The sequence below is a fragment of the Saccopteryx bilineata genome, chromosome 7 (assembly GCF_036850765.1).
Source record: "Saccopteryx bilineata isolate mSacBil1 chromosome 7, mSacBil1_pri_phased_curated, whole genome shotgun sequence".
NCBI lineage: Eukaryota > Metazoa > Chordata > Mammalia > Chiroptera > Emballonuridae > Saccopteryx > Saccopteryx bilineata.
Genome location: NC_089496.1, coordinates 58,959,022 through 58,971,864, shown reverse-complemented (window position 1 = coordinate 58,971,864; position 12,843 = coordinate 58,959,022). Strand labels below are relative to the sequence as shown.

At 60.7% G+C, this 12,843-nt stretch overlaps 1 protein-coding gene across 1 annotated transcript in view; it reads left to right on the top strand.

Annotated features, from left to right (window-relative positions):
• MTMR10 (myotubularin related protein 10) overlaps nucleotides 1–12,843 on the top strand; it is a 34,478-nt gene that overhangs the window by 18,400 nt on the left and 3,235 nt on the right. The window contains exons 7-15 of the mRNA XM_066240222.1: nucleotides 4,489–4,660; nucleotides 4,767–4,854; nucleotides 4,933–5,021; nucleotides 5,959–6,089; nucleotides 6,976–7,045; nucleotides 7,631–7,701; nucleotides 9,773–9,942; nucleotides 11,085–11,255; nucleotides 12,515–12,697. Of these exons, the coding sequence (XP_066096319.1) occupies nucleotides 4,489–4,660; nucleotides 4,767–4,854; nucleotides 4,933–5,021; nucleotides 5,959–6,089; nucleotides 6,976–7,045; nucleotides 7,631–7,701; nucleotides 9,773–9,942; nucleotides 11,085–11,255; nucleotides 12,515–12,697 (1,145 nt within the window). The remainder of the gene's footprint in view (nucleotides 1–4,488; nucleotides 4,661–4,766; nucleotides 4,855–4,932; nucleotides 5,022–5,958; nucleotides 6,090–6,975; nucleotides 7,046–7,630; nucleotides 7,702–9,772; nucleotides 9,943–11,084; nucleotides 11,256–12,514; nucleotides 12,698–12,843) is intronic.

Sequence of the window (12,843 nt, the reverse complement as noted above, 5' to 3'; positions counted from 1 at the left end):
TTATGTCCAAACAGCACAGACGTGCTTTTGTGACACAGGTGTTGAGAAGTCATGTTGTGCCTCTGAAGCGTTGAGAACCCCGTGAGGTCCCTGCAGCCTCAGGATCAGCAGCTCTGTCCACGGCCAGTGTCACCCACGGCCGTGATGTAGACGCACGGCAGGAAGTGGACGTGCTCAGTGACGTTTATTTTGCTTTTTGATTTTATGCTTTTCATTAACATAGGTCTTGGTATTGGGTCTTCCTTGAATGCTTGTTTGGAAACCACTCCCAGTGTGCACAGCTCACTTGAAACAGCGTGGGGGCCTTTGAGGTCCCTGCGTGGCGGGGCGGTCCTGTCCCCATTCCCGTGTAGCTGTCAGGTTGTAGTGGGTCCTCCTGTCTCCTGAGTCCCTGCGTCTCCTCACCAGCCGCCTGTGCCGGAGCCCCTGGGGGACCTCTGGGACTCACGGCCCGCGAAGCTGCGCCCAGCCCACAGGCTCAGGTCTCGGGGAGAGCCCGTGCTCCGACCCGCCGTGCTCGAACCTCACGACCAGTTTGTTTCTGCCTGCACACTTGACTTCTGCTGAGTTGTCACGCTGCTCGACTTCTCTTCCTGTGCTGGCCACTTGCCTGTCGTGACTTGCTGGGAGCCGTTGTGAACACAGGTAGGCGTCTCCGAGAGGACTTGACACAGTCCTGCTCAGACTCCTCAGCCGTGTCGTGGACGTAGCTGGGGCAGCAGCTCTGAGAATCGGGCCTCACTCTGGGTGGCTGAGGAGCGCGTCCTAGAACCTGTCACCTGGCTACCAGGCCCAGGTCCTCTGAGACGAGTGGCTGGGCCGGCGGCTGCTGGGACCTGAGTCCCGTTCGTAGAGCAGGCCGCGGGCACCGTCAGGCCATGGGGGTCTTCTGGAAAGGTTAGCGCTCCCAGACTCCGGTGCTAGCCTGTCGGCTGCACGTCCCTGCGGAGGGCAGCGTGTGCTCAAGACCGAGTCCTGCCATGGAGACGGGCAGTCCTGGGCAGCTGAGCCACGAGAACAGCACGCAGTCAAGGCCTCCCGTCCTAACCTACATGCCCGCAGCCCGCCCACTGAGCCCGCCCCCTCAGAGCACTGCAGAGGGCTCCGTCTCGGGCTTCGTCTCGGGCTCAGCCCCGCCCACTGAGCCCGCCCCCTCAGAACACTGCAGAGGGCTCCGTCTCGGGCTTCGTCTCGGGCTCAGCCCCGCCCACTGAGCCCGCCCCCTCAGAGCACTGCAGAGGGCTCCGTCTCGGGCTCAGCCCCGCCCACTGAGCCCGCCCCCTCAGAGCACTGCAGAGGGCTCCGTCTCGGGCTCAGCCCCGCCCACTGAGCCCGCCCCCTCAGAGCACTGCAGAGGGCTCCGTCTCGGGCTCAGCCCCGCCCACTGAGCCCGCCCCCTCAGAGCACTGCAGAGGGCTCCGTCTCGGGCTCAGCCCCGCCCACTGAGCCCGCCCCCTCAGCACTGCAGAGGGCTCTGTCTCGGGCTCAGCCCCGCCCACTGAGCCCGCCCCCTCAGCACTGCAGAGGGCTTCCTCTCGGGCTCAGCCCCGCCCACTGAGCTCGCCCCCTCAGAACACTGCAGAGGGCTCCGTCTGGGGCTCAGCCCCGCCCCCTGAGCCCGCCCCCTCAGAGCACTGCTGAGGGCTCCGTCTCGGGCTCAGCCCCGCCCCCTGAGCCCGCCCCCTCAGAGCACTGCAGAGGGCTCCGTCTCGGGCTCAGCCCCGCCCACTGAGCCCGCCCCCTCAGAGCACTGCAGAGGGCTCCGTCTCGGGCTCAGCCCCGCCCACTGAGCCCGCCCCCTCAGCACTGCAGAGGGCTTCCTCTCGGGCTCAGCCCCGCCCACTGAGCTCGCCCCCTCAGAACACTGCAGAGGGCTCCGTCTCGGGCTCAGCCCCGCCCACTGAGCCCGCCCCCTCAGCACTGCAGAGGGCTTCCTCTCGGGCTCAGCCCCGCCCACTGAGCTCGCCCCCTCAGAACACTGCAGAGGGCTCCGTCTGGGGCTCAGCCCCGCCCCCTGAGCCCGCCCCCTCAGAGCACTGCTGAGGGCTCCGTCTCGGGCTCAGCCCCGCCCCCTGAGCCCGCCCCCTCAGAGCACTGCAGAGGGCTCCGTCTCGGGCTCAGCCCCGCCCACTGAGCCCGCCCCCTCAGAGCACTGCTGAGGGCTCCGTCTCGGGCTCAGCCCCGCCCACTGAGCCCGCCCCCTCAGAGCACTGCAGAGGGCTCCGTCTCGGGCTCAGCCCCGCCCACAGCGCCCGCCCCCTCAGCACTGCAGAGGGCTTCCTCTCGGGCTCAGCCCCGCCCACTGAGCTCGCCCCCTCAGAACACTGCAGAGGGCTCCGTCTGGGGCTCAGCCCCGCCCCCTGAGCCCGCCCCCTCAGAGCACTGCTGAGGGCTCCGTCTCGGGCTCAGCCCCGCCCCCTGAGCCCGCCCCCTCAGAGCACTGCAGAGGGCTCCGTCTCGGGCTCAGCCCCGCCCACTGAGCCCGCCCCCTCAGAGCACTGCAGAGGGCTCCGTCTCGGGCTCAGCCCCGCCCACTGAGCCCGCCCCCTCAGAGCACTGCTGAGGGCTCCGTCTCGGGCTCAGCCCCGCCCACTGAGCCCGCCCCCTCAGAGCACTGCAGAGGGCTCCGTCTCGGGCTCAGCCCCGCCCACTGAGCCCGCCCCCTCAGAGCACTGCAGAGGGCTCTGTCTCGGGCTCAGCCCTGCGAGGATGAGTAGAAGTTCTTCCTCCTGTTTTGGTGGTGGCTGTCATTGTGTGGCAGGGACCTCAGGCACCATGGTGAGCGTTAGTGAGAACATTGAGCTTCCTGGTTTCAACGAGGATGATGTTTGCTGTGGGTTTCTGATAAATATTCTTAATCAAGTTAAGGAAATTCCCTTTTATTTTGATTTGCTAAAGTTTGTTGTTTTAAGTCACGAGCAGGTGTTAAACTCTGTCGGACGTTTTTCTGCACTTGCTGGCTGACCATGCGGGTCATGTGGTCACTCAGATTTCCTGACACTGCGTCTCTTTCTGTGGGTTTGGGCTTGGGACCATGACATGTGAAGTGGGCTCTGCCGGGAATTCCGGGAAGGTTCTGCATTCTGAGATCACAGCTCCCGGTTCCTTATCATTTTGTTATTCCGAGAAGGTTCAGACGGAGAGGGACTCAGGAACTGTGCTTGGAGTTAGCACTTTAGTTTTCAACAAGCTCTGCTAAAATCAGAGGCACCAGACAATGCTGACAACATCCCAGCTTGCTGGCATGGCACCATGCCCTTCACAACCTGAGCAGTGCAGGGCAGTGGCTTCCTCTTGTGTCCGGGTCATATGGGCATGTCCAGCACGCTGGTCTGGTGCTGGGCTTTCGGCCAGACGTCAGACCTGACTGTGTTGTCACTGTCCAGCCTTCACACAGGCTCTTGGGAGACAGCAACTCACGCTGGGTGTTAATGAAGTGTGGAACAGGTGGCCTGTTTGTGGGACGCTGGAGGGCTTCGTGGCTGCAGAGGAGGGCGGGGGTTGGAGTCATGGGAAGTCAGGTTCAGGTCAGTTCCGGGCGGGCGGCCTTCCGGGTATGCTGGTTCCGTGGGAAGTTCAGGGCAGCAGGCAGCATCAGGGAGGTGGGCGTGTGGCAGATGCAGCACAGTCACAAGTCGGGGGTCATGGGGAGACCTGCCACAGCTGTGGCCACGCAGCAAGTCTCGGGGCTGGGAGACTCTGCCGTCCGGCCCAGAGTGGCAGGGAGATGAGGCTGACGGTGGGGACGCCTTCCCCTTGGGGAGGCAGCAGCCCCCACGCAGAGAAGGCTCCTTGCTACGGGACTTCTAATCAGGCACTTCCTGCTGACGGTCCCTGTGGGCGGACACTCTGGTGGGGACAGGGGATCCCGTGAGCTTGTCAGAGAAGCCCTGAGTAGAAGTAGCAGAGAGAGTTTGTGAAACACAGGAAAGACTTGAGAATTCCGTTAGCACGGGCTGGATCTGATGGCTTGGAAACAGAGATGCTCGCCAGCATTTCTTTTTCCAGCAGAACACGGAGAAAATGAGCAGTGACTTGGCTCCCCGGAATTTGGGGCAGGGGGTGACACAGGCCCGCAAGCAGTTTCCATGGAAGCCGAGGAGAATAAACGAGAGGAGACGCGGGCCGTGGGCACCGTTTATCCCTGGGGGGCGGTCAGCGGCAGGGGGGAGGGAAGTGTCGAGTGGTCCTGAGTGACCACGGCAGGTCCTCAGGGTCAGGCGGCCCTGCTTGTGTGGGAAGGTGCTGAGCTGGAGGACACTGGGGGGGGGGGGCAGAAGGGAGGAGGACAGATGAGATGCGGGCTCCCAGAGGGAAGGCCAGCTGTGGCCAGGGCTGCTGGGTACATTCCAGTCTCGGAGGGACTTGGAGGGACTTGGAGGACGAGCAGGAAGGAGGCCACCTCTGGAGGAGGCATCAGGAGAGGGCAGGGCATGTCGGATGATGTCGACTGTCACAACAGAACTAACAGTATGGTTTTTCCTCTAGCCAGCACCATTAACGGGATGCCCACGGGAGGCAGCAGTGCTGCTGGGGGTGGCGGCCCCCAGAAAACGCCCCTCTTTGAGACCTACTCGGACTGGGACAGAGAGATCAAGAGGACGGGCGCTTCCGGCTGGAGGGTCTGCTCCATCAACGAGGGCTACATGGTATCCACGTGGTGAGTCCGGGTTGGCCCCGTGCGCGTGGCCGGGGTGACCTGTGCGGACAGTCCAGCTCTGCTGCCCTGGATGACCGCCGGGTCACGCGTGGTCTGCTCCCTCTAGCCTCCCAGAGTACTTCGTGGTGCCGAGCTCCCTGGCAGACCAGGACCTCAAGACCTTCTCCCACGCCTTCGTCGGCAGGAGGATGCCGGTGAGTGGCCCGTGCTGGGTGCCGTGGCGGCGAGGCCGTGCCCCACGCAGCCCGTGACTCTGCCCTGTCCTGCCCTAGCTCTGGTGCTGGAGCCACGCCAATGGCAGCGCGCTGGTGCGCATGGCCCTTGTGAAGGACGCGCTGCAGCAGAGGAAGGTCGACCAGAGGTAGGGATGCGGCCGTCCGTGAGCCCGGGACTCCTGGTCTCGTGCGTTAGCACCACACCTCCTACTGAGAATCGCCACTTTGGAAAGAACGGGACTGTGTTAGAATTCACTGATACGCCATTGAGTCTAAACATAGGTCCGTTCTCCACTGTAAGGCGTTCAAAGGCCCTGTGCTGCTGACATCTTGCCAGAGGGCTACTTTAACGTTCCAGCACAGACTTCCTGTTGAGGCACTTCGGGGGAAGTCACCTTTTCTTATGCAGTCTGCGGCCTGTGGGCACAGTGGCTCATGTGCGGTTTCATTAGCCGCCACGGACGGGGGGGGGCTCTGCTGCCGTTAGCACGCCTCCTGTCGCTTCTCAGTGCCGCTCGCCACAGGCGCCCTGCCAGTCCCTCGTGCAGCACCTGCTCCTCTCCCTCTGGGAGACGCCTCCTGCCCCCTGGGCCCGCGCAGGCCCGCCCTCTTGTCCACGGCCATGTCCTCCTCCTCTTCTGCATCTCTCTCCTGAGCAAGCTCACCGGTGGCCTCTGTGACCATCAGATCAGTATCTCCAGTCTGATCAGACTTCTTCCACGTTGAGGTCTCGAGAGCACTAGCTGTCCACTTGGCCCCAAGCACTGTCCCCAGATCTGCACGTGGCTCCAGTCATCCGGGGTTTGGTTTCGGTACCAGCTGCACAGAGTGGCCGCCTCTGACCAGGGGGCCTGCGTTAGCCTGTGTTCACTTGATGACGTCACCATGGCATTCCCCGTGGACCCTTTTCTCTTTTGTCCCCCAACAGCACCAGGACCCTGAGCCCTTGAAGGCAGAGGCCCAGCCTGTCCTGTTTCTCTGTCCCCAGCTCGTAGAGCAGGGTCTTGGCTCAGAGTTAAGTGTCCAGGAAACGCATGTTGAATAAATGAATGAGGAGTGACTAAAGGTCTTTGTGTTTACTAGGATTTGTACTGCAATAACTAAGAGCCATCCACAGAGAAGTGACGTTTACAAGTCAGATTTGGATAAGACCCTGCCCAGTATCCAGGAAGTACAAGTGGCTTTTGTGAAACTGAAACAACTGTGCGTTAATGGTAATTTCACAGCTATTTTGTACACACCTGTGTGTAGGGAATGGAGGATATAGCCCATTGGTGAAGGGCACACCAGGAAACGTGATAGTCCTTAAAAATACAGAAATAGACTTATTTAATGAGAGGCTCACTGAGATATCTGTTCAAATGACTATGAGTGGGACGGTCAGCAGCCCTCAGGAAATGGACTTCTGTGTGGGAGGGAGATGGGCCAGTGTCTCTTTGGGTCGTGGTTCTGCAGATGGCTCGCTGCCTCTCAGACCAGGGCTAAGTGCACAAGACCGTGTGGCAATCTGTGCAGCACAGATTGTTGTGCACCTGTCTGAGCTCACACGTGCCAGGGGCCCGCAGTGCGTCCCTGGGGGCGGTCAGTTGTGGTGTCCACAGTAAAGCGTGTGCAGAGCAGGCCGAGTCCCCTGGGTGTCAGGAGAGGGCGGGTGCCGCCTGGAGGGAGACGTGGGGGAGGTGACAACAGTCTACGCAGAGGGCGGGTGCCGCCTGGAGGGAGACGTGGGGGAGGTGACAACAGTCTACGCAGAGGGCGGGTGCCGCCTGGAGGGAGACGGGGAGGTGACAACAGTCATACGCACGGTCCTCAGCCCGTCAGAACTGAGTGTGACTGAAGCAGGGGTGTAGGTGGGGTCACCTTGAGAAAGGCCAGGGCACACCTGGGTGGGCAGGATGGGCCCCGACGGGGAGGTGCCTCCTTCCTGCCGCACTCGGCCACCGGGGCTGGGTAACCACGTGCGAGGGAGGGCCAGCCCTGAGATGTCACAGACCGATGGAGCGCCTGATTGTGGTTGTGTAAAAGGAAGCGTGAAAAGCCTGAGTGTGTGCGTCTGTGTGACTGTGTGTAGGTAATGACGTGTAGTCACGCCTGTTGCAGAGCCCTTTGAAGAGACTGAAGAGAAGTGGCTGTCTTCCCTGGAGAGCACCCGGTGGCTGGAGCACGTGAGGTCTGTACAGCTGTGTCCTTTCTTCTCTAACTTTCTATCTATCATGGACTCACAGGAGGTGCAGACACAGCACAGGAGCGCGTCCTGGCCCCCCTCCCCCTCCCCCGCTCCCTGCCCCCCCCCACGGCAGTGTTTGCCGGGACCAGACTGTGGCGTGGGACCCAGGAGTTGGGCAGTGGTGTCCTCGGTGCTGCTAGTCACGCGTGTGGGTCCCCATAGCCACCACCATGGATGGCACGCAGCTCAGCACCACAGGGCTCCCTCCCGCTGCCAGTTCGAGTCCCCCCAGCGCAGCCCACCCCTGTCCCCCAGCACCCGGCTGACCTCCCCTCCTGTGTGGGTTCCTCATTTCAGGACTGTGACCTGAGTCAGCCCTTCCCACTGTAAAGGGGATACAACCTGTCCTGATAGGACAGTCACAGTGTTCTCTCCTGGGAACCCCATGAGCACCGAGAGGGTCTCAAGGGCACTGAGTACCAGGGCAGGTAGCGGGGAATCGGGCTTTGCTGGATGTCAGGTGTTTGCACGCTGGCCGCCGTGTGGTGGGACTCCGGTGTTGGCAGTGTTTTCCCTCTCTGTCCCCAGGGCGTTCCTGAGACACTCTTCGGAGCTGGTGTGCATGCTGGAGAGCCGGCGCGTCTCCGTGGTCCTGCAGGGTGAGGGCCGGGCACCGGCGTTCCCGCGCTGTAGCGCCTGGGCTGCGCACGTTGTTCGAGAGGACGTGGTCTCCCTCCCTGCCGTGTGGGGTGGCCGTCAGTCCTCGTGGGGTCATGCAGGGCCTCAGTCTTGGCCTGGCATCCTTTCTCCCTGACCTTGTGGTCATCCGTCCCATTCACACAAGTTCCAGCTCATGCGCCTCTGACCCCTGCTGGGCTGTGGCTCTGAGGAAAGTGTGGTATCAAGAGGCTGACTCGGCCGAATAGGCCGTCAGTGGATTTTGTCTCATGTTTGGGAGCAGTGCTGGCAACATACTCCTCTGTTAAGCAGAAGGTGCTGTGGAGGAGGTGACCCACCACGTTCATGTGTGCAGGGTGAGCGTGCTGTCCTGCAGCCACGGAGCTGGTGGCCCTGCCCTCAGGTGCCAGTGCCCCGTGCGGCGGGGGCACTCACAGCCGTGTTGGGGGGCAGCAGTGCCCTCTGTCGGGAGTGCGGCGGGCGTTCTCACCCAGCACGGGTCGGCTCGTGCGCCCGTGTGCTCTAAGTGGCCCACAGCATGTGTCTTTAAAGCTCACGTGCTATAAAATTCACCCGTTTTGAATGTAGGGAACGATAATTTTTAGTGAGTACAGTTTTAGAATTGTTTTTATCGCCCCTAGAACATTCCTTGTGTCCCAGCCCTGGGCCTCCACGGGCTTGGACTCAGGGTTCCATCTGTCAGGCTGCCCCAGGACGAGTCATGCCGTGTGTAGCCCTGTGTGTCTGCCCCGTCCTGTGACCTGGTTCTGAAGCTCACGGAGCACGTGTCAGCAGGGCTTCTTTCCTGAGTGGTGTCCATTGTTGGGGACGACCACGTGTTCTGGGATTCTGGCAGCAGTGTGCCAGACCTGTTGGTGCTGCTGGCGTGCTGCCGTCTGAAGGATGTGGCTGCCTGGCCGCGGGGCCGCCCCTCTCCTGTGGCCTCTCTGTTGTGTTGTCTCAGCGTATAGCTTGTACGAGGCGTGCACCCAGTTTGTTACACATCTTGTTCAGTGTTGTTTTTATGTCTGAAGTGTTTCCGTCCAGGCAGGTTTGTGTCTGTGTCCTGAGGCGGCTGCTAGAATTCCTGCGACCTCGCTGGCTCGTGTGTCGGGTCCGCTGGCACTCCCGAGGGGTCTTAGGGCCCTCGCGTCCAGGAGCGTGTTGTCTGCAGATGTGCAGGTTGTGTCTTCTTTTCTGAGCCAGACACCTGGTTTCTTTTCCTCCTCAGTCCCCAGCTAGAGCTCCCAGTGTCCAGTGCGCGATCGGGCAGACGTGGCCAGAGCAGCACGCGGGTCTCGCTCCTGGCCTCAGCAGGACGGTGTCCAGTCCTCACTGTCTGGGGTATTGGTCACGCTCTTGGTCGACTCCTGTGCTCAGGTGGAAGCCCCCCTGCGCCTGGTTTCCCAGGAGCTCTCATCCCGAATGAGCGTGGCTTCCGTCACATGGAAGCTCTCTGCGCGTCACACGAGGCAGCCGTGCTGCCCGTGCCCTTTCTGGTCAGCGCAGGGTGCTCCTTTCGCTGATGGCCAACGGTCAGCCAGCCTCGCGCTTCTTGGAGTGACGCATTCCTGCGGATGTGGGTGTGCTCACGTTTTGTTGATGGTTTCACGTCTGAGCATAAGGGATACTGGTCAGTAATTTTCTCCTGGTTGGTTTGGCTGGCTTCGATGTCAGGGTGGACTGGGCGCCAGCTCTAGGAGGTGGGAGGGAAATGGGGGCCACCGTTCCAGATAGTGGGGGACAGCCCCGTCCCCTCTTCACCGCGTGGAGTTGTCAGTAGGATGGTTTTGTGTTTACTGTCCTTGGCACAACGGGCAGAGTGAATTTGGGGAAGGTTTCGGCCACAATCCTGCAAGGGGTGCGATTCATGACTTGGCGGATGTCCACATGAAAGGCCATCTCCCGTCCCACACCGAGTCAGCTGGCGTGGAAGTGCGGCAGCCTCGAGCTGCTGGTGGCCTTGCATGGATGCTCCTGCCGGCCTGGAGCACTGCCTCTACCCCCACAGCTTTCCCTGTGTGGTGACTTTTCTTTCCGCTTTGTTGACAGAGGAGGAGGGACGAGACTTGAGCTGCATTGTGGCCTCTCTGGTCCAAGTGATGCTGGACCCCTACTTCCGGACCATCCCCGGCTTCCAGAGCCTGGTTCAGAAGGACTGGGTCATGGCAGGGCATCCCTTCCTGGACAGGTGCAACCACCTGAAGAGGTCGGAGAAGGAGGTGAGGACCTCGTGCTCAGGCTGGTCTGAGTGTGCGCAGGCGTGCCTGGTGTCCTGCGGGGGCACCGCAGTGGGTGCAGCAGTGCCCTCTCCGGGCTGACGGCTGCACTGCGTCCCGATGGGGGAGGGGGCATGCTGGTGACAGGGCTGTGGCTGCCCAGGGAGGGGACTGCGTCCACCCGAGTGGGGAGGTGCTCAGAGAGCAGCGTGGGCTCCTCTGCAGTGCCGAGCAGCAATGCTGGTGACAGTGTTGTGGCTGCACAGGGAGGGGACTGAGGCCACCCGAGTGGGGAGGTGCTCGGAGAGCAGCGTGGGCTCCTCTGCAGTGCCGAGCAGCAATGCTGATGACAGTGTTGTGGCTGCCCAGGGAGGGGACTGAGGCCACCCGAGTGGGGAGGTGCTCGGAGAGCAGCGTGGGCTCTTCTGCAGTTCAGAGCAGCACAGGAGGTGTGTGAGAGCCCACCTTCCTCTCCCTGGCCGCTCGCTGCACTCTGCACCGGCCGCACTCCTGGCCGGCTCTTGTCGTTGGCCGTGATGGCCTTGGCCTGTCAGGGTGACGTGGCTGCTTGGGGACACAGTGACGAGATGGGAAGTTAAGAGGGGTGTTCTTGTAACAGCTGGGGCGATGGCTGCCAGGGTCCCCCATCAGGCTGTGAATGACTGTGACATGTCACGTTCAGGGACAAACCGTAGAACGTGGGGAACCTCAGCTGGAAGCTTGGGAAACGCTGGGGAGTCCTGGTGGGCGTCAGCGGCTGTGCGCAGGCGCAGCCTGTGTTCTCTGACACTGCAGAAGGTTCTGGAAGCAGAGCCTGCAGGGCCAGACACAGCTCGTGACAGCAGTTGGGTTTGGGTGGTGGCTTTATGACCTAAAGAGCTGTCTCCAGGCTGGGCTGAGATGCATTCTTCCCTGTGCTCTGCCCGTCTGTACACATGCTTCTTGGGCAGCGGGGAGATGTGTGTCAGGCCAAGCGTCCGTGTGGCCTGGCCTGGCCGCGTTCAGTTTCTGTGCAGGCCCTCGGCCCCGCCCAGGCCAGCGCTTCCTGCTCAGGTGTCAGTCACGTCCCCCAGCATCCGTGACAGACGGGAATGTGGATGTGGGACGAAGGACCCACCAGGTGACCCTCGCCTCTGCCCTGCCAGTCCCCCCTGTTCCTGCTGTTCCTGGATGCCACGTGGCAGCTGCTGGACCAGCACCCGGCCGCCTTCGAGTTCTCCGAGACCTACCTGGCCGTGCTGGGCGACAGCACCCGCCTCCCGCTGCTGGGCACCTTCCTCTTCAACTCCCCGCACCAGCGCGTGAAGCAGAGCACGGTAGGGGCCTGGGCCATGGCTTGGCTTTTGCAGCTCTTTCGAGATGGACTTGAAGGACAACTTGCATTTGTACACTGCTCACAAAAATTAGGGAGCGTTTCAAAATGAATATGAAGCCATAAAAAAAGAAACATTTGATTCTTTTTTATTAAAAGAATGTCAGAAAAGCAAACCACAAGTCAAAGAAAGTTGTCCAATTATGCAAATGAGATCGCAAAACCAACTTGTATTTCATTGATGAAAACGCACTGTACAAAAGGCTGAAAGTACTGGAGTGTCTGCAGGGTCCCTGATCCCCTAGTTTTTGTGAGCGGTGTAAAATTTATAACTTAAAATTATTTTAGCTACAGCAAAGCCATAACGAATGAGTTTTCTGAATTATTTGAAGACTTGGAAATCTAGGAATTTGTTTTCTTTTTATGAGCGAGTGGTTTATGTATTTTTTTCTGACATACGTTATTATGTTAAAGTAGTTTACAGATGTGAGTTTGTCTTAACTGTGTGAAATACTGTGCTTTTGCGTTTATATTTTCACCTTTGGGCTGCCCAGTAATCAGAGAGACCCTGTGTGAGGACAGTCCTTCCCAGGTCATGGGGACACAGCTGTGTCTGTGCCACGTGTGGGTTCAGAGAGGCAGGCGAGCATGGGCCGGCTGACAGCAAGGCCATCACCTGTCTCCCACAGCACAGTGCTGCCTGGCTCTGTCGTGCTGGGCAGAATGGGCAGCAGGTCACCAGGCTGCACGAGCCTCCCGGCCCCTGCACTGTGATCCCGGTACCAAGGGCCCTAGGTAGTGACATGTGGCTCTCCGTGAGAATGCAGTGGGAGGGACATGGAGCGACTGCTCCCAGGGGAAGTTCTGCTGAGTCGCTCACCGGTTCTACACCCAGCAGGTGATGGTGCACATGTGTCATCATGTGCGTAGCCAGTAGGATGCTGCAGTCCCAGAGGGACCTTGACACATGTCACCACATTCATGAAGTCTGACTTCTCGTAGTAGCACCTCACGGCCCAGACGCCTGGCTTCCGTGTTCTCGGGACGAGGACATGCTCGCTCACGCGGGGGTGGGTGTCCTCGGGCCTGCAGAGCTGGCAGCCCCTGCTCTGGAAGGACAGCGCATGGTTCCGTGGGCTGGAGTCGCTCTGGCTCTGGAAGGTGGCTTGTCTGCTGGTGAGCAGCCGTCCAAGAACAGGAAGTCGTGGGAGCATACCTTTCTTGTGGCGGCTCTCACAGAGGTTCAACAATTTCATTTTACAGGAATTTGCTATAAGCAAAAATATCCAATTGGGTGATGAGAAGGGTTTAAAATTTCCCTCGGTGTGGGACTGGTCCCTTCAGTTCACAGCCAAGGACCGCACCCTCTTCCACAACCCGCTGTACGTTGGGAGGAGCACGCCCCGGGTGCAGAACGGCTCGGCACAGTCCTTCCGGCGGACCCAGGTAACTGGTGGGAGCACTAGCAAGGGGCCTGGCACTGCCCGCAGCCAGGGCCTTGTGTAGAACAGAGCATGAAAGTCAAGTCCCTCCCGTGCCACGCCTTCAGTGCAGGCTTGAGAGGTCACTCCTTCTTAACTGACCGGATAGAC